Raw genomic sequence first — 19587 nt, 5'->3', positions numbered from 1 at the left:
TAGAATTATGATACGAAAATGACATTTTATTATTGTAATAATTTTCATATCTACTCATATATATCATCTACATCAAAATAAATAATTTTTATTCACAAATACACGGGATGTATTTGAGTAAATATAAAAAATACTACAATAAAAGAAGAAAATTTTCGTACTATAGACTTATTATTGTACCATAAACCTAATATTATCAAAAAATTGTTGATTAAGTGATGTAAGCGTGCTTAATAACTCATTGAGGTAAGGGTTAAACGTGCAACTATTACAAAAGGTTAAGGTCTAGGATGCCTATTAAAATTTCACATGAAAAAAGTGTATATTTTCAATATTTTACAAGGGGGTTTGATGCAATAAACTCATATTTAATATAATACCAGTCCGATATATCTTATTCTAGAAAGTCCTAAAATTGTTAGAAATGAAACCAAGCACTTTATTTGTTTCTAAAATATATATAATGCAAATTTGACACGGTTATGGCTTGATAGATTGATCGTCCTTAAATTACTCTTTTCATTCACAAAGATTAATCGAAAGGCAAAGAAAAAACTAAACTTAGGATCCAATTTTATAGAAGAGCTACAAGCCAAACAGTAGCATACATATTACAGTTCTCAGAGGACACAAATTGAGAGATGAAATCAACATACCATTTAACACGCTTCACAATTTAAAGATTCAAATGTCAGTAGTTTATATAGACAATGGAAATTTTGGAGCATTCTTTCGCCTGTGAGATTGACAAGCATTAGCTTCGAGTAATTTAATTTATACGATATGATAAATAAACAAAATATTTTAATAATAAATTTATTTCACATGCAATATATATTATTTATTTATTATGTTACACATGCAAAGTGTGTGTCCTGGTATCTATTTATTTATATATTAAGTGTGTGGAGGGTTTGGTGTTTTTTTTAGCCATTTGATATTTTTTTATTTACCAATGTCACTCACTTTTGAGTCCTTTGATGTTTATTTATTTATTTATTAAATTGTCACTTATCTAATCTTTAATCTTTATAAAGTTGATGTACATCTATTGTCATTTGAGTGATTATTTATTTATTTACAAAAATACCACATTTTTGGATTTTTTTTCCATTTTATCATTTATATATATATTTTTGGTTTTTTGTTAAAAGAAAAAAACGGACTGTACATACAAGCACGTTAAATTAAGAACACTACTAACATACTAATTTTCCTCCCAAAATACCCCCTCCCCACAATTTTATTATTATTTTGAATAAAATACAATTCAATAATTTTTTTAACCGCATTTTATTTTTAATTAAAAATTATATTTGAAACTTAATCAATATTTTTTAATTAATTTGATTTATGTTAAAATAAAAGTAATATCATAATCATAAAATTAAAGAGAGACTGATATGACTTTGTTTTAATTAATTTGATTTATGTTAAAATAAAACTAGATGAGAGTCATACCAACTTATCAAAATAATCATATTATGATACACATGAGAGTAAGTAAATGCGTCTTTGTTTTTACTAATATGATTATGGATTAGGCCTCTATACTTGTAGCAGTAGAATCTGCTTGTGGTATGTCTACATATCAAATTACATATTCAACCCTCAAAATTGTTATTTGCTAAAAAGAAAAAAAAAAAAAAAAAGAAAAGGCTGATAACGTAAAATTGCCGTGCCTTTCTCACTTCTCAACCACCCATGTTCTCAGCTTAAGAGACCCTACCTTTAAGATAATACCATAAACAAATATCCAAAGATTGACATTTATCAATTCACGTCGGATCCAATTTTATGGAAGAGCGGAAGCCAAACAGTAGCATACATGTTACAAGTTTCGAGCGGACACAAATTGAGACATGAAACCAACATAACATTTAACCCACCTCACAGTTTCAATATTCAAAGGTTGGTATTTTATATAAATAAGCGCACCAGCTAACACCATAAGAATGGAAATTTTAGGGGCATTCTTTCATCGGTGAGATCGACAAGTATTAGCTTCGGGTGATGACAACAATCAGCATGATGACGATGGAAAGTAGCAATGACGATCGAACTTTCTCTTCCAAAAGATGGTCGAGCTCTGAAGTGGGTTTATCCTTGGGAGAAGACTGGATCATCTCCGCCAACAGAAATCCAAAGCGTTCAGCCAATTCCAAAACCCTTGACCTTGTGAAGTTCAGGATCCACCTTAAGATAAGGAATATTATGTCTGCTTCTTCTTCGCTGCAGTTCAAAAGTCGCCCTTTTTTGGCTGCATGGATAGGAAAACCGATGGTTCAAATCCTAATACGTACTATAAATGCGGTCCACTTCTTTGGGTAAATACCGAATTCTGATGGAGTTTGACTAACTAATGCATTTCAAATCCTCTAATATTCGAGTGTTTTTGGTATCCATCGATCAAACAAATATGGTGCAAAACGTCTATTAGCACCAATAATTTCAAATGGATGAGGAAGATATTCAACCGCTCTGGATTCTGGAATCAAGGCTTTGAACATGATGAGGATCAAGAATGAAGAAACTGAGGGCGATTTAATATATATACGTCTTTTATTTATTTATTTATTTTGGTTAAAGAGTCTCAATTTAAGGGTAATACGGTCTTTCAAGGTTAAGGCCAATTTTCAAGAAAAAACAACTCATGCGGGGCTACTTTTATAGATTGTCTACTGAAGACAATATACTGGAAGTCAATAGAAATTGTCTACCGATATCTACAGACTTTCAGTAGGCAATTGACCGACTTTCAGTAGATATCTTAGGTGTTCTGTTGAAATGGTTGGTCGTCTAATATCCCCAATTATTCCAATATCATGGGTGCCATGTTATTGCAACTACATAGTATAATAATAATAATTTAGTTCAAATGCAAAACCTGCAAAAATCGAGCCTGGTAAATCTTGGACCGCTTTGTTTCTCTGTATAGCCTCCCAAACAGCTTTATCACATGAAATGGAGGTAACCGTGTTCTATGCAAGAAATTAGTTTCTTCAGTAACAGAGAATAAAGCTATTTTGGATCCAAGATATAAAGGAGACTTGAAAGAGATTTCTATCACATTTTCCTTCAATGCAAAACCAATCTCACCCTTTTCATATTCTAAATTAAAATTATCTTCAGATGTCATGACATGAAAAAAAAAGTTGGATGCAGTCATAATCTGCTAGCGTGGAAATGATTCCACTTCACGCTTTTCTTAATAGGCAAACATGAAAAATGATGTTTTTCCATTCAAATAGAAGACCCAAACATATCCAAGTTCATCGTGAAAAAGAAGAAAAAAAACAAGTAGAGAGTCTCAAAGTTCATTTTTCTGATATGAGTGAGACAACTTCACATAAAACCACGCATAATTGAAAATCATTTATGTTGCACAAAACCAAACAACGTTCAATGGGTGTAGACTAAGCATTTTATACACTTCCATAAATTGAAAACATGACGATACCTTAAAAGCAGGCTCTACTTGCATGGTACGGAAAGCATCACGAAATTTCGCATATCCAGGAGACTGCAGCATATTAGTCTGATCGAGGCGATGCAGCAATTGCTGAACCCCATCTAACTCCGATTTAGAAGCAGAATGGGCGTTCACAAACCTAACCAAATCACGATATGATAAATACATCATTAAGTTCATGAGCTGCATGCAACGAAAGGCAAGATTCAGACAGTAGTAATCAAGGAGACATAAAAATCAATATCAAGATCTCAAAAATAACCAAGGACTTGCACTCATGGTTCACATAAAAACTAGTTCCATCGTATTTCGTGGAATATTATATTCCACAAACCACCTATTTTCGTCGAAATCTCAGTATTACTGGAATAAAAAATTCATCCCACCATGTCAGCCCGATAAGAGTAGCAATCCAGACCGATCCGACATACCATTTCGCATCAATCGAAACCAAGCCATGATGTAGCCCAGAACAACCTTCTTAACTTCATCCTAGCCACCATACGGCCGTCAAATGTTTTCATTTTTATAAAAAACACATGTATCACCACTCAGAATCATGACGGTGAGCAAGCAGTTGATCGATGGTGATCGATCACCTCGAAACTAGAATAAAAATCTAAAATTTAATTGTCTAAAACCCACCCAATTCACAGCACCGCTAATTTCTAGATTCCAACCTCACGGTAAGAGTTGTTTACAAATGAAATCTCAGTTAGACCAAAGTAAGCAGATTTTGAAGACTAAACAAGAAGAAATTCCCAGCTAATTGCCCAACATTACAGCCACTCACCTCTGGAGATCGGAGATCGCCCTTCGAACTTCGTCTTGTGATGGGACAGGCCCGAGAACACAATCGCCATTACTTGGAACAACAGCTTCGACTGCGCCTTTATCAGAGGTTTCCCCCATGATCGGCGCCAAAGAATTCGAGTTCTCGGGGTCGGACGCGGAACCTCCCATGATTGAGAACTTCTGGGGATAAGAATGGATAATATGTATGCCACCAAAGTCTTCTTGCTTCCACTATCATTATGGCTTTTCCATTATTAACATTATTATATCACGATTCAATCCTATCTTTATATATTATATACATTATCCCAAAAAAAAAAATCCAATCTTTAGATGAGCTCAAGTTAACCTCCATTTTATTATATTTTCTATTTTGTCTGTTATGTCCAATCTGAATGTTGATTTCAAATCAAATTGACAAGGACCCCCATTTATATTAGAGCACAAGAATTTTCAAGTATATGCGAACTATTATTACATTTGGGTTCGATTCAACTTAAATGCAAAAAATATATATAATAATAAAAAAAAAAAATTTACACCGAGATTACACCTTTACCAATTAAAGCAAAATAATGCACAATGTGCACAGTGCTCCACAAATGTCTTATTACATGACTTGTGTGTGGTTCTGAAGAATTTTGGATCTCCAAAATTTAACAAGAAATGGAAGAAAATTAGAGTTTATGTACTTTTCCCAGTATATCATAAAAATGCTTCTCTTTGCTTGGTGGGTAGCTCAAGATCAGGCTCAAGTGCAGAAATTGGAGACAAGTATTGGTCAACCATGTCTTCTGATACATGCTCCAAGCTTGGAGGATCCCACTGAATTTTTTACAAACAAATCACATGTAAATGGAGGAAATGTAGTTCTTGTTTATCACAGTAGTAGTGTAGATTCAGATAAGCGAAAGTTTCATGTGAAAAATGATGTCGACGTATCAGTTTACCTTCGGGGCAAAATCTTTGTCGATTAGCTTTGCCCGAACACCCTAGCAAGGAATATATGAACATGACAAAGACCTGAAAAGTTTGCTGCTAATGAAACGGAAACTGCAATCCATCAAACATAGTACCTCGCTGAAGTCATGGCTTATCTGCCCCGTGATTGCTTGTAAGGACATTCTATACTCACGAACAAGACACTGGTCGAGAGTTTGAAATCGACCTTCACGTATCTGGACGTGACATTGACTCAAACAATGAGAAAATGATGGAAAGGAAAATGAGAAATAATGAGAAAAGTGGATTGGAAAGAAAACAAGGAAAATTATTGAAAGAACCTACGGATTTCAACGCAACTTTCAAGCTCAAGGGCGCGGCTTCTTTAAGTTTATTCAAAGTTGAAACACACCATGCATCATTTGTTTTGACAACCTCGTTTTTCTAGAAAAAAGGTTTATAGCTTAGAGTTGCAGGAAATACAGGATGATAAACTCAAGTACAAGCAAGTTTAAAACTCCTTTCCAAAGTCTCAGAGATATATGCTCACCAATGATTCAATTATTTCTTCGACTGTGTCGTGGCCGAAACATCTGTTGACAGTTTCAATCCTAAATAACAAATGTTGAAGAATTCAAATTGGTAAATCAAATGAAAATAAAAAGATTAATCTAGAGCTAGGATTGCATATCTTAGCGCAGCGTATTAGCACCCTTTTCTAGTGGAATCAAAATAATGCTCAACAATCAGAAGAACATAATCAATGATAAGCTTAATTGAATTGGTGTTCATGGAACCGATCGAGCTTCAACAGTAACTAGAACTTGCAAGAAACAAATACCTATGGATTACACTTGTTTGATCTAGATGAATGGGATCCCTGTGATTTTCTAAAGAACTTTCAAGGACAGAGGGACAATCCGTTACCAAGTTTCCAAGTTGTTCTTCAATTAAAGGAAGTTTCTGCAAGGATAGAGGATGATGAGAAATACAATTTGATTGCATTAAATCCAGTGGGAACTAAAAAAGAATACAAAGATAGAATTTTAAAAAGAAAATAAGTGGAGGCCTGACTGTAAAAAGTGAATAGTGAGTAGCAAGCCCGCAGGATGCCAATTCCGCTCCGCTAAGTTTCTCTCCAGTCAGACCCAAGTACTCTCCTGTAAACAGATATTACACAGATTCAGAGGCTCAATCAGCTGTCTGATCAGTTAACATATCAATCAAATGGGCATGAGAACAAGAATAATCATTTTTCTGCACCATGCAAGCAAAGATATAAACCTTAATAGAGAAGAAGAATGGAAATGTGAGATCATCCAACAACCGGAAGCCCATTATGTGCCAGTTATTCAAACTGGAAACCTAAAATTGGCCGACATGATGTTCTTTTGATTGTCATAGATAAAATCAGTAAATTTGTAAATTAAAGGACAACATCCTACAAAAACTTTGCAATTGACTGGTAGAAGATCGAAAACAACAATATGGGTGATTCCCATTTATCTCAACATGCGAACAGTGTACTATGAAACGTTAGAGATCACACTAAAAAAGACATGATGAACACTGTTGAAAATCACAAAAGTTCAAGAATTACCCAAATAGCCAGGCAAATGGGAGAGGTAAAAGGATGCTCCAGCATCAGGATGGAAACCAATTAGTGTTTCAGGAGTGGCAAAAATCTGCAATGGGTCGAATGGAGCTCAATTTTTTTGCAAACAAGTAAAGGTACGCACATCCCAGTATACTGTGATTTGAATTTATTTTTGTAATCAGCAAACAATAAATTCTAGAACACCACTATTTGAATGCATGAAAATCACTTCATACGGATTACGTTCAATTTCACTCCCATGTTTTATCTCTTAAGTTTTTCATACCCAACTTGCAATTTCAGCCTCATTCCATCATTCGTCTATAAAAAAATTCTAGCAAAAATACGTCGGAGCTATTTGACCACCCCCAAAACTTAGTTATACACAATAAGTTAAATAATTGCCCAAAATACAAGACCAAATGGCCATAAAAAAACAGACCTCTATTAATAAATAACGACAAAGAGAAGAATAAGAAATTCAGTCTTAAGTTTTTATCCTACAGTTCTATCGGTCGCAAGTTGGAACATGCCAGGAATCGAAATTCCAGCTCCACCACCCATAGTAATTCCATTTAAAATAGCAACCTGCATGGAATATAGGAAACTAGTGTAAATTCAATACAACCCAGACAGAGTAAACAATTTAACATCAATAGCTACAAGCTGGTAGATATTGAAGTGCAATGCAATTTATATTCATCCATGGGAAAATTAGTTTTTTTTTATATGGAAACATTCTGCTTTATTTATAAGCAAACGTTAATTCAAATAGAAAAGAACACACTTCCAAATGCTGCTTACTAAGAGACAAACTCCAAGGATAAAGTGATAGTACAAGAACATAGTGCCAACATTATCCAAAATTCATTGCCTTTTCTATACCTTCTTAAAAGATCACATGACAAGTGTAAAGAATATTAGGAGAGAGTGCAGAAATAATAATCGTGTTGAAGAGGAAAATGTAGTTAGTTGCACTCTGAAAATTTGGAATTCAAGTTATAGCATCACATAAATTTTAGGAAGAGAAACGATGAACTGTCATGCAGCATTTGACTAGCACACAACAAATACATAAATGAAGATGCAAATCAAATATACTCACATGTGGCTTCAAATAAGTACCAAGAAAGTACATAAAACCATATGCCTTCGAGAAGAATTCTTTGCACTCGTCTAGATTCCCTGTATGAGTAGGATTAGAACTTATAGCTAATGTTGTCAAAAGGGATAAAAAAGCACAACAGCACACATAGTGAAAATAAAAGAGGCCATCATCATACTTCTTATATCATGATTCATGAAGAAAAATTTCACTAGCTTGCTTCATTAAAAAATAAAAGGATTTTTTTAGCAGAGTTCCCATTAACTAAGCACATTTGTAGATAGTTTTTTTTATATAAGAAACGAGATCATATTATTAATTATATATATATATATATATATATAAGCACATTGTAGATACTATGCAATCTAGATCAATAGACATTGTTAGGTTATAAACCCATGAGGTACATCTCAAAAAACTTGCCTATTGGGTGGGGTTACCTCAAAGGTTTATAACTCACTCTTTGTTAGTTTTATTATTCAATGTGTTACAATTGTAACATTGCCGACCTCTTGAGAAGCCGACGTCCGCGGCGACCCACTCTAGACAGTTTTCACTCACCCTTCATCCGATGGTAGCCCTTTCCTAGGTTGTCCCTTCCGCTACACCGGCTCTCAACGAAAGCACCGATGATAGGTTATAAACCCGTGTTTTAAAAAGAGGCGCCGCCTCACTAGGCAGTTGCCTAGCGCCTTGATTTTTAAACAGTTGAAGCTTCTGTGAGTTATTACATTAATTGACCGTTTAGGCCGCCTAATCTCCGACTAGACGCCTCAAAATACGCCTAAGCGGCCGCCTAGATTAACATATAATATTTTTTATTTTAATTTTTTTAAAAAATATTAATTGACATATTTGTCCATCAATTTGTATCGGATGAAGACGAAAAATATTTCATGTAATTCGAGTTTGAATTCGATAAAGAAAAATTATTGGAGAAATATTAAGATGAACGAGAATAATTAGATATTTAGAACAAAAAAAACACCACTTAGGCAAGTGAATTCGATAAAAAAAAATTATTGGAGAAATATTAAGATAGACCGGATTAGAATAATTAAATATTTAGGCTAAAAAAAAAAAACCGCCTAGGCGGGCCTAAGCGTCTAGGCGCTAAGCGGTGGGTGAACACCCGTGTACCGCCTTTTAGAACATTGTTACAAACCCATGAGGTGTCCATCCCAAAAAACTTGCTTATTGGGTGAGGTTAGCTCAAGGGTTTATATCTCACTCTTTGTTAATTTAATTATTCAATGTGAGACAATTGCAACGGACACGCAAGCAGGGGTGTGTGGGTGGGTGTGTGTTTGCAGAGACGCGCACAGAGAGAGAGAGAGAGATACCTTTACTTATCAAATTATAGAGTGAAACAATATCACCACCAGCACAAAATGCCCTGCCTCTGCCCTTCAAAAATTTTAATCACCTTGGAGTCATTTATACGTGCGAAACAACAAATGTAAACTTACAATTCTCTTAAAAAGCCAAGACCCTGGACACTTGAAGGAGGTGTACCTTTGATGCAACAAACCCAATGTCAGGGTTGTCTTCCCAACTTTTGTAAAGCTTATGAAGCCTGGATACCTATGTTCATCATTACAAACTTTGTCTCAGATAGTGCATCATAAAACTTAAATGCATGAATTGTGCTTGATATTACCATGAACCACAATTGAAACAAAGTATCTTAACCTTGATCACGTAATTCTCAACAAACATAACAATGGAGCCAAACAACTCTCCTTCTCACAACTGGAATCAACAAATAAATCCTAGCGGTTCACGTCGACGAATGATGAAAAACCCAATCTGTGCTTGATATTACCATGAACCACAATTGAAACAACGTAGCTTAACCTTGATCATGTAATTCTCAACAAACATAACAATGGTTCCAAACAACTCTCCTTCTCACAACTGGAATCAACAAATAAATCCTAGCGGTTCACATCGACGAATGATGAAAAACCCAATCTAAAACTGCCTGCTACTATCAAATTAAATCAAAAACACCACCACATTATTTGTTCAACAGCAAAAGAGCAGCAATGCCATTGAAGTTACCTGGTGAATTATACATTCATCTAGAACAATTATACCAAACAACAATTACCCAAAATCTGCGGTTTTTCACCCCAATATTTCAAAAACCTCGAAATCACCTCACAGAAATTTACCACGTTGCCACTGTTCACGATTTAATGATTCCTAATAGAGCGACCTCGGCATTCCTTTAATGATTCCTAATAGAGCGACCTCAGCATTCCTATCAGGTAAAAGACAAAATCTTGTACATAGGACCTCATGGAGCATTTCAACAAACAACGAAAATGTAACCACCCGCCCCTCAGATAGATAGAATTCCAAAATTTTGCCAGTTCGCTAGAGGGAAACAAACCGCTAACGCCAGCACAGGAAACACCATTCTCGACAAGCAGGAAACCGAAGCATCAAAATCACCAACAGCATACGATCAAAAACTGACCATAAATGTTCAAAAAAAAAAAAGAAAAAGACTGACCATAGAGATATTGAGAGCATTGAGCGAAGAGGGTCTATTGAGAATTGCCTTTCTTGAACTAGCTTTGGCTTCAACAAGCACCTGAAAGCAAACTCAAGGCAACCAAATCGAACAGGGTCAAAGAAAGAGTTGGGAGGGTTAAAATGCAGCAAATAACGAGTGAAAGATTACTATATCATCGGCGTGATCATCGATAAGGGGGTTGCCGGGAAGTGAACTAAGGAGTCTGTATCCATAAATGGGCGAGAAACAACTCCTCAGGAGCAAATCAACTTTATGGCTTCGCATTTTCCTCTCGAATTTGCTGTGATTTCTGGGTTTTTGTTGCTATCCAACGTCCGAATTCAAAGTTTGTTTCTTGATTCAGCCCTTCACGGTTCGCAGCGTGTGCTGTATTTGTTGTGGATTACTCATATGATATTACTTTTGTCCTTTTATTTTCCTTTCTATGTAATCCTAATAATTATAATAATTATTATTATCAATTATCAATAATCTTCTAAAAGTAAAAGTGGGGAAAATTAGGGAAAATGGCAAAGTTCTAGAATAGTGGATTAACATCTTTATTTAATTTTTTTTTATGTAATCTTAATAAATATTATTATTGTATATATATCTTAAATATGAATAAAAGGAATTATCAATAAACACTTTGTTGTTTTCGTTTGGTACGGTATATTATTAAATTCGGTATAACTTATCTTTATTAAATCTCGCGTTCTTCTCGACATATTATTTATCCATTTATTAATTATTTATTTTACATCAATCAAATCATTAATTATTTATCATATATCAATCAAATCATTGAATTTAAATTACTATATTACCTCTTATAAATAATATATTCATATTTTATTTATTGTTAAAATGACAAAATGGTAATTTATCATTTTTATATAAAATTTAATCAATCAAATCAAATAAACTATAATCTATCAATCAAATAAAAAACTATATTTACTATCATTTCTTATTTATTTTTTATTACATTACATTACTTATCTATATATTATTTATCATATCACTCAAACCAAACGAAAAAAGTTTTAAAACCGTGTATTGACATCTTTCTCTCCTTTTTTATGTAATCTTAATAAATATTATTATTGTATATCTAAAAATATGAATAAAATGATAAAGTTTTACGGATATCAATAAACTACTTTTGTTGTTTTATTTTTCGTCTTATGCAATCCTAGTTATTATTATTATTTTATTGTTTATTTAAAAGCATATATAAATAAAAAGACAACGATTTACAATGTGACTTAACAACTTTAATTTACCTTTTTTTAATTTTTTTTTCCTGTGTAATCCTAATAATTATTATTACTATTATCTATCTAAAAATGCGCTTCAAACACAAAATTTTACAGCTATAAATTAACAAATTTTTCTTTTTATTCTCTTTTCTATGTAATAACAACAACAATAATAACAATATATAAAAGTGTAAATAAAAAAAATAAAGGTGTACGGTGATGAATTAACAATTTTGTTCTTTTATTTTCGTTTCTATTATATTTAATCCTTATAAATATGTGCAGGGATATAAAAATAATTATGTATAGAACATAACATATTTCTATAAGATTTATTTAAAAGCATATATAAATAAAAAGACAACGATTTACAATGTGACATAACAACTTTAATTTACCTTTTTTTTAATTTTTTTTTCCTGTGTAATCCTAATAATTATTATTACTATTATCTATCTAAAAATGCGCTTCAAACACAAAATTTTACAACTATAAATTAACAAATTTTCCTTTTATTCTCTTTTCTATGTAACAACAACAATAATAAAAATATATAAAAGTGTAAATAAAAAAATAAAGGTGTACGATGATGAATTAACAATTTTGTTCTTTTATTTTCGTTTCTATATATTATATTTAATCCTTATAAATATGTGTAGGGATATAAAAGTAATTATGTATAGAACATAACATATTTCTATAAGAATATGAAAGTACATATGCATTCAAGTGCATTACACAATTTACATTACAAGCTTTACTTACCTGGGTCATATAATTTTTGAGAAAAAAAGGGCATCATATATTCAAATTCCGTATTTTTCATAATATTTGTTTTATTTTACACATATAATATTTATATTGATTTTATACATCTCCACCCAATATAATTATAAAAAATATTAAAATAGATTTATCATATAAATAAATTATCATCGCGTGCCACACATGCTATTAATTACAAGTATATTTATTGGAAAGTTATATTTACTCCGTCCCTGTTTCTCATGAAATCAATCGGAAATCAATTAATTAACAATTTTCCAATTTTACCATAATTTAATGAATCTTTATATAAATTGTTTTAATTTTCAATAATTAATAAATTACAAGATCATAAATTAATTAAGGGCGTATTAAGAAAAAAAATATTTACAAGTGCATGCATGTCTGTATATTTGAAACAAAGGGAAAAAAAAAATATGTGCTATTGTTTTGGTCCCTCTGGTTTAATTTTTAAACGTCTAAGTCTATCATTTTGAAGTGTCGCATAATTTTAACGAACATTATAAAAATTTATAAAGTTCCCTCAATCTTCATGTTTTAGATTAAAGTTTCAAAAAAAAATTTATTAGATTAATTTTTAGTTTTACAATTTTTTTGTCAAAAAATTACCTATACAAGTTCAAATGAGTTAATAATTAATGAATTTTAAATAACTAGTTGTTTATATAATACCGTATGTGCGTACCTAATAGAAATTTAGGGAGGCAATTAATAGTGACGGCGCCATTTATTTGTTTTGTTTAACATTTTTGAATGAATTTATTAATTTCTTTTATAGTAGTAAACATTAAAATTAAAAATACTGCCAACCTCATTAGCTTCACGTAAACGTCACCACAAGGAAACGCTCACATTCAAAAGGCGGACCCTAAAATTTTGTTCAGAATCAGACCGGAGAACATCATTGTGTTACACAATTCAAACATTTGATTTTGAGAATGACATACAATTGGATTAATGTGACATGTACGTAAAAGGGAAGTAACCACTTTATTTTTTTTTACAAAAATATTTGAAAATTTTCAAAATTTGAATACTCATGCTATAAGATGTTCTTTTCTCATGGAATAAGAAATGATATACTAATTCATGTCTTGTGGACTTTGTATTACTCTAATTTGATCTGCCTGCTTGCTTACAGATAACCATGTACAATATTCTCTCGTTGATAGATTGATTCTTCCATGATTTGAACATATATAAAAATGCGAGATCGAATGATACCATAGTACAAATTAAACTCGCTTTGTTTTGTTTTTTGTTTTATTATTATTAATTACTATTATATTCTCGTGTATTTAAAATGGATGATTATATCGGATCGATAGAAAAGCCTCTTGTTGTTTTGGCTTGTGTATATTTATCTTGGAAGATTGTGAAACATATATGGAGTTTCTTGGAAATTGAGAAGGAACCCGTCAAAGTGCTTGTCACCGGGGCTGCAGGCATGTTGAATCATATATATATATATATATATATATATATATATATATATATATATACAATTTTAATATTAATTTCAAGATGCATGTTTCAATTATTTGATTTCAAGCTTAACTTGCAAATAGGAATCAGTATATACAATTAATTTTCACACCATAGACTAAAATTTAAATTTAAATACATAAATTACTATCAATTATATGCTAGTTTTCGGTACAATAATAGCTTGCAAGATGTATATGCATATATAGATTTTTCAAATTCTATATATATATATATATATATATATATATATGATAGTTTTTGTTACCTCATGCGATTGTCTATTAATGACATGATGGTTTAATTATAAGTAATTTAACAGGTCAAATAGGCTATGCTCTTGTTCCCATGATAGCAAGAGGAGCGATGCTAGGCCCCGATCAACCTGTAGTCATACACATGCTCGATATCGAACCGAGGTCGGAGGCGCTGAGAGGGGTAAAAATGGAGTTACTGGATGCAGCTCTACCCCTCGTCAAAGGTAATTACAATATTGGTGCAATGCCAATTAATCTAATTAATGTAATCGTGACGTTTATTGCAAATCAAAACAAAACGAAAAAAAAAAAACTTGACTAAATCGGATTTATGGCTAAAAATATACTATATAGGTGTATTTGTGACAAGCGATGTGGTGGAAGCTTGCAAAGGTGTTGATATAGCAGTAATGTTGGGTGGATTCCCTCGGAAGGAAGGCATGGAGAGGAAGGATGTTATCTCCAAGAATGTCTCCATTTACAAGGATCAGGCCTCTGCGATACAGCAATTTGCGGCCCCTAATTGCAAAGTACGTAATTGCTCGCATATATTTGTTCAGGATGGTTGTTCATGTGAATGAAATTATATATATATATATATATATATATATATATATATATATAATTAACAAGGTCTCGTTTTGTTATTATAGAACCCACACAAACAATCACTTACTAAATCAACTTGGATACGTCCTTTTTAATTAGGACCTGAGTTTGTTACATTAAATAGAAAGTCAATTAGAGATAATTTAATCTTTATTTTTAAAGACACTTACGTTTATTGATAAATGACAACTCTTAAATTGTCATTAAATTAGCTAGTTAGATTGTCATTAAATGTTATGTTAGTCATCTTTCAATTTTTGTTAAACAGCTCATACGACATTTATTTGTGCCAAAATTTTTGTTGAATATCATTAAGTCCATGAATAGATAGATTATGCTATAGCCATTGATGTACGTAGGTGTTGGTGGTGGCAAACCCGGCCAACACAAATGCCCTAATCATGAAAGAAGTATCCTCAATCCCAGCCAAGAACATCACTTGCCTCATGAGACTCGACCAGAACCGAGCTCAAGCCCAGATTTCAGATCGGCTCGACGTCCCCGTCACCGACGTGAAAAACATCGTCGTATGGGGGAATCACTCGTCCTCTCAGTATCCGGATGTTAACCATGCAACTGTTAACACACCAAATGGGCACAAGCCCGTGAGAGAGCTCGTTGGTGATGATCAATGGTAAATAATTTGACATCCATACAAATAATTTTGCTATACGATTTATGTGTTGCAGTGCACGTAACATGAAATGTATTTGTCGTTAATTATGGAGTTGGATGAAATTTGATATCATGCTATCTGTTTAGGTTAGATAAAGAGTTCATCGCGACGGTGCAAGAACGCGGCACCGCGATTATCCAAGCTCGTAAGCTTTCTAGCGCGCTCTCCGCTGCCAGTGCTGCCTGCGATCATATCCGGGATTGGGTTCTCGGAACGTCTAAGGTTTAATTTCGTTTTATTACAATTTATATATGTGTATATATATCTTGGCTTTATAATATAATTTATATTAATTTTGTGTAGGGCACTTGGGTGTCGATGGGAGTTTGTTCCGATGGCTCGTATGGTATACCACCGGGCCTGATTTATTCTTTCCCAGTTACCTGTCACAAGGGAGAATGGTCCATCGTGCAAGGTAATATATTGAAGTCAGCTTCAAATTTTTTTTTTTTAAAAAAAAAGTATATTATAACAAGATTGCGGAAATATTTTCAAAATTAAGGACATGTTAATTAGTGAATTTTCAGGTCTGAAGATAGACGAATTTTCGAGGAAGAAGATGGACGCGTCGGCCGAAGAGTTGAAGGAGGAAAAATCACTGGCATATTCATGCCTTGATTGAAGATTATAGTGGTCGGAGATATACGCAACGGAGCTAACTAGCTATCTAGCTATATTAATTATACATTATTAATTCTTCCATGCTTAATTCAAATAATATGATTCATGTTGCAGCAATATATACTTACTAATTTGTTAAGATCAATTTGGTGTCCTTGTTATATATTTCGCTTGGTAAATGCTCCAATTTTGCTCTTTATTGTTTGATTATAATTTTCTCGCATTTCTTGAATGATGATGTTGGTATTCGTATAAAGACCAAAATTAAGAGAAGATGGAAAAATCACAATATGAAATTATTTCCAAGATTCCATGAAGTACTACAAAGAATACAAATCATACATATAAACTAAAACACAAGATACTTGAATGCAGACACGCACTAGTTAAGCCTAGAATTATCCAAATAGTGAAGGCAAAGTGTTTGAAAACGAAAAGTTAACAGATAACAAACCAAATATTATATATATATAAATAACAAGAATCGTAATTAATAAACTGATTAATAACCCAAAGGCAGCCTCCACAACTCAGAACAATATTCTTGCTGATCATAATTATTTCCTCCCTTGAATAACTTAGAGTTGTTACCAATATCATGATCAGGCATAGAAAACATCCCAAATCCGGAACCCGAAGCCCGCATGAGATCCAACGTCAACTGCCCTCCAGACGTTTGTTGGGAGATGGGGCTATTCGAGAACGTCCGTAGATTCGATCCGTTTTGAACCCAAAGGTTCTCCATCTGATCACTATTAAAGCTGATCAGATTAATATTGTTGTTCTTGCTGCTGCAGGCTAAAATGGAGGCTCGATTTTCGGCGATGAGCTCTCGCAGCGCGGCGCTGCATCTGGCGGGAAGATCAGAGGAAGCAGAGACACTAGTGTTCCAGGTGCAAGGACTTTGGTTCGTCGATGACAGAAGAGAGAGAGCACACTCACTGCTATTAGAGAAGTGGTGTGGGTTTCTGCTTGCGGCCATCATTTTCATATCTGCGTCCAATTTTATAGCGCGCCCAAAAAGTGCATGAGAATATATATATATGCAGAGGATAAAAAACTTGTGCATGGTACTAATTGAGGTGTATACAAATACTGTACGTACGAACTCAACTTCCTTCCATGGTACTAAAGAAACAACGTCGTATGGTACCATATATAGAGCATAGGCATCTTTAGTGCAGTACAGATAATACCTAATAATATTCAAATTTACAAGAAAGACAACTGCGACAATCGACATAAAGACAGAAACAATCAGGGGAAAGTGGGGATAACTAGTACTTTTATACATCATCCCATCCCGTAGATACAAAACAAAAACAAAATTTAAATTTCACGAGAGCAATTATTTTTTTTCTAAATGCAATCAAGATTTGTCTCCTCGCCTCAAATTTTGGATCATCCCCCCCAAAGAGGCAATGACATGCAAGTTCATATAAATTAAAAGTCATGATCAAGTAGTTTACACCGACTAGCTAATGCACACCGAAAAGTAAGTGCTGCGAGGAATTTTATTGATTTATTTATTGTAAGGTGATCGAATATCTAAACTCAAAAATTGATTACCCCTTCGACTAAGACATAACAACAAATTTAGTACGTAGAATAGACAACTATATATGTCGGATTACTTGTTTAATTGAAGTAAACATAAAAATAAAAATTGAACCTTGGACGGATCTCTTAGCAAGGGAATGGTCTTGAGAACTCTTTCTTCTTCTCTCATTATGCCCCGCCAGTCTCCTTCTGCAACTCCTCTTCGATTCATCAAACTCATCCAAGGTATGAAACCTGCAAATTAACACAAAACAAATTAAAAACTTTCCAAAAAAAATCATTGGACTTCCGACCATAAATAATAAATCATCCTTATAATTATTACCTGCTACATTGTTGGCAGAATCGTTGTTCAATTCCGACAACCACCACCTTCGGAGCTTTCGCGTGCTTCTCGCAAACTTTGTGCCTCCTGTGATAATCCTTGGCATTCGCCAGCACCGCCCCACATCCCTCCACCTGGCACCTCGGCACCACCGCCGCCGAGGGTCTCGCCCAGCTGGGCTCGCAGAGTTTCCCCTTATTGCCCGCGTAAGACGAGCGGGCGAAGGTTCTAGGAAGATACTGCCTCTTCCCCAGCTTCAAGCACGTCAAATGCGGGTCCGGGTTGTAGTAACAGGGCCCTTTATCATGATCAGTACTATAAAGATCAGATGAAGAAGACACAGAACAAAAACGAAGTCCCCCGTTCTTTTCTTCCTCGCGCAGCATTAGCGCGTTGAACTCCCCGGATTCCACCTGCCTGGCGGCGGAGTTGGGCGGCGGCGCGTGGACATTGCCGACAAGATCCCATGCAGGCCGGTTCCCACAGCTCTCACTACCATGCCCACCCACAACTGCATCACCACGGGTTGTATTGTTGTTTAGCAGATTCCAATGATACTCCATCTCTGTGTTCTTAATTTCCCCTGAAATTCTTGGAGGAGTTGAAGTAGTTGAGGAAGTTGAAACAAAAGAGGAAAGAACTCTGCAGCAACAAAACTTGCGGATCTGGTTTTGTTTTTATTCCAAAATTAAGAAAAGGAAAGGATTTAATATTGTGGATTTGAAAATTTTGGAGAGGAGAGATTAGATAGTTTGATGTGATTGTGGACCGCTATGGAATTCAACTGTGTTCTGTTCCAATAGGGTAATGTTCATAAAGAGAAAAGCTGCAACTTTTGCAGACTGAAGATGGAGCGTGAAAATTTAGGGACAAAAATTGGTGTCTTTTTCTAGTATTATATTATATTATATACACTCATATTATTAATATTGATTGACCAATTGTTGATTTTTATTTTATTTTTTTTGATGAAGCAATTGTTGATTTTTGGTGGAGCAGGATCATCAACAAAATCAAACTGTCATATTTGATAAAAATATGAATAGATATATATCAAATACCACTTGCCCGAAATGTCCTCTATTTCCCTTTACCATTGACGTTCTCAAATCCCAAGAGTTTCACCCACATACTGACGTAGTTCCTCATTTTTACTTAAATTCTCCTTTCATCACATATCAATTGTGAAGCTCGGATCTGGTGCGCCTTTGCCGATCTTTTAACGGTAATGAATATAATTTATCCTCTTTTGGGTGTATAGTCTCAATATCATGCTCGGATTTGATACATGTTTGAGGATCTTTGTTGCCATGGTATTTCATAAATTTTGGAATCAATTAGAATCCAACCTATACAGATGGTGCTTCGGATTTACCTGCTTAAGGTCTTCAACTACTTCGCTGCGTAAAAATGCAGGCTATATATATTTAACTCCCCTTAATAAATCTCAATTTCATGTAGGCTATATTAGGCAAGTTTATTTAAAATGCAACCAAACAATATATAACACAAGTTTAAAAGACACTATCCTAGCTAATATTAGCTATCAAACGCACCCTAAGTAAACT

At 33.7% G+C, this 19587-nt stretch overlaps 4 protein-coding genes across 7 annotated transcripts; 1 reads left to right on the top strand and 3 right to left on the bottom strand.

Annotated features, from left to right (window-relative positions):
- Positions 1-1660: 1660 nt before the first annotated feature.
- LOC140881125 (3-hydroxyisobutyryl-CoA hydrolase-like protein 1, mitochondrial) lies at positions 1661-10839 on the bottom strand. Of its 4 annotated transcripts, none has more exons than XM_073286177.1 (17): positions 10607-10839; positions 10436-10527; positions 9430-9498; positions 9258-9316; positions 7912-7991; positions 7311-7394; positions 6810-6894; positions 6284-6369; positions 6051-6172; positions 5760-5820; positions 5555-5653; positions 5344-5445; positions 5218-5259; positions 4266-5092; positions 3461-3611; positions 2888-2981; positions 1661-2260 (listed from the first exon to the last, which is right to left on the bottom strand). In XM_073286177.1, the coding sequence occupies exons 1-14, from the start codon at positions 10721-10723 to the stop codon at positions 4973-4975; spliced, it is 1218 nt and encodes a 405-aa protein (XP_073142278.1). In that variant the 5' UTR covers positions 10724-10839; the 3' UTR covers positions 1661-2260; positions 2888-2981; positions 3461-3611; positions 4266-4972. The 4 variants fall into 4 exon arrangements, with proteins under 4 accessions (XP_073142278.1, XP_073142279.1, XP_073142281.1 ...); XM_073286178.1 differs by having other exon boundaries at positions 9258-9321; positions 10436-10516; XM_073286180.1 differs by having other exon boundaries at positions 10436-10516; positions 10607-10742.
- LOC140878410 (uncharacterized) lies at positions 2001-4435 on the bottom strand. The gene is made up of 4 exons (XM_073282011.1): positions 4266-4435; positions 3461-3611; positions 2888-2981; positions 2001-2260 (listed from the first exon to the last, which is right to left on the bottom strand). The coding sequence occupies exons 1-4, from the start codon at positions 4433-4435 to the stop codon at positions 2001-2003; spliced, it is 675 nt and encodes a 224-aa protein (XP_073138112.1).
- A 2897-nt stretch (positions 10840-13736) lies between the features above and the next one.
- LOC140882630 (malate dehydrogenase-like) lies at positions 13737-16266 on the top strand. The gene is made up of 7 exons (XM_073288745.1): positions 13737-13931; positions 14294-14452; positions 14583-14758; positions 15197-15471; positions 15600-15735; positions 15817-15928; positions 16041-16266. Exons 1-7 carry the CDS (start codon positions 13790-13792, stop codon positions 16133-16135), a joined length of 1095 nt encoding a protein of 364 aa, XP_073144846.1. The 5' UTR covers positions 13737-13789; the 3' UTR covers positions 16136-16266.
- Positions 16267-16535: 269 nt separating this feature from the next.
- On the bottom strand, positions 16536-18582 carry LOC140878408 (uncharacterized). The gene is made up of 3 exons (XM_073282010.1): positions 18020-18582; positions 17807-17928; positions 16536-17127 (listed from the first exon to the last, which is right to left on the bottom strand). Exons 1-3 carry the CDS (start codon positions 18580-18582, stop codon positions 16637-16639), a joined length of 1176 nt encoding a protein of 391 aa, XP_073138111.1. The 3' UTR covers positions 16536-16636.
- Between the last annotated feature and the right edge of the window lie 1005 nt (positions 18583-19587).

This window comes from Henckelia pumila, chromosome 2 (genome assembly GCF_033568475.1).
Source record: "Henckelia pumila isolate YLH828 chromosome 2, ASM3356847v2, whole genome shotgun sequence".
NCBI lineage: Eukaryota > Viridiplantae > Streptophyta > Magnoliopsida > Lamiales > Gesneriaceae > Henckelia > Henckelia pumila.
Note: the sequence above shows the minus strand (reverse complement) of the source record. Positions and strands in the feature narration are given on the sequence as shown.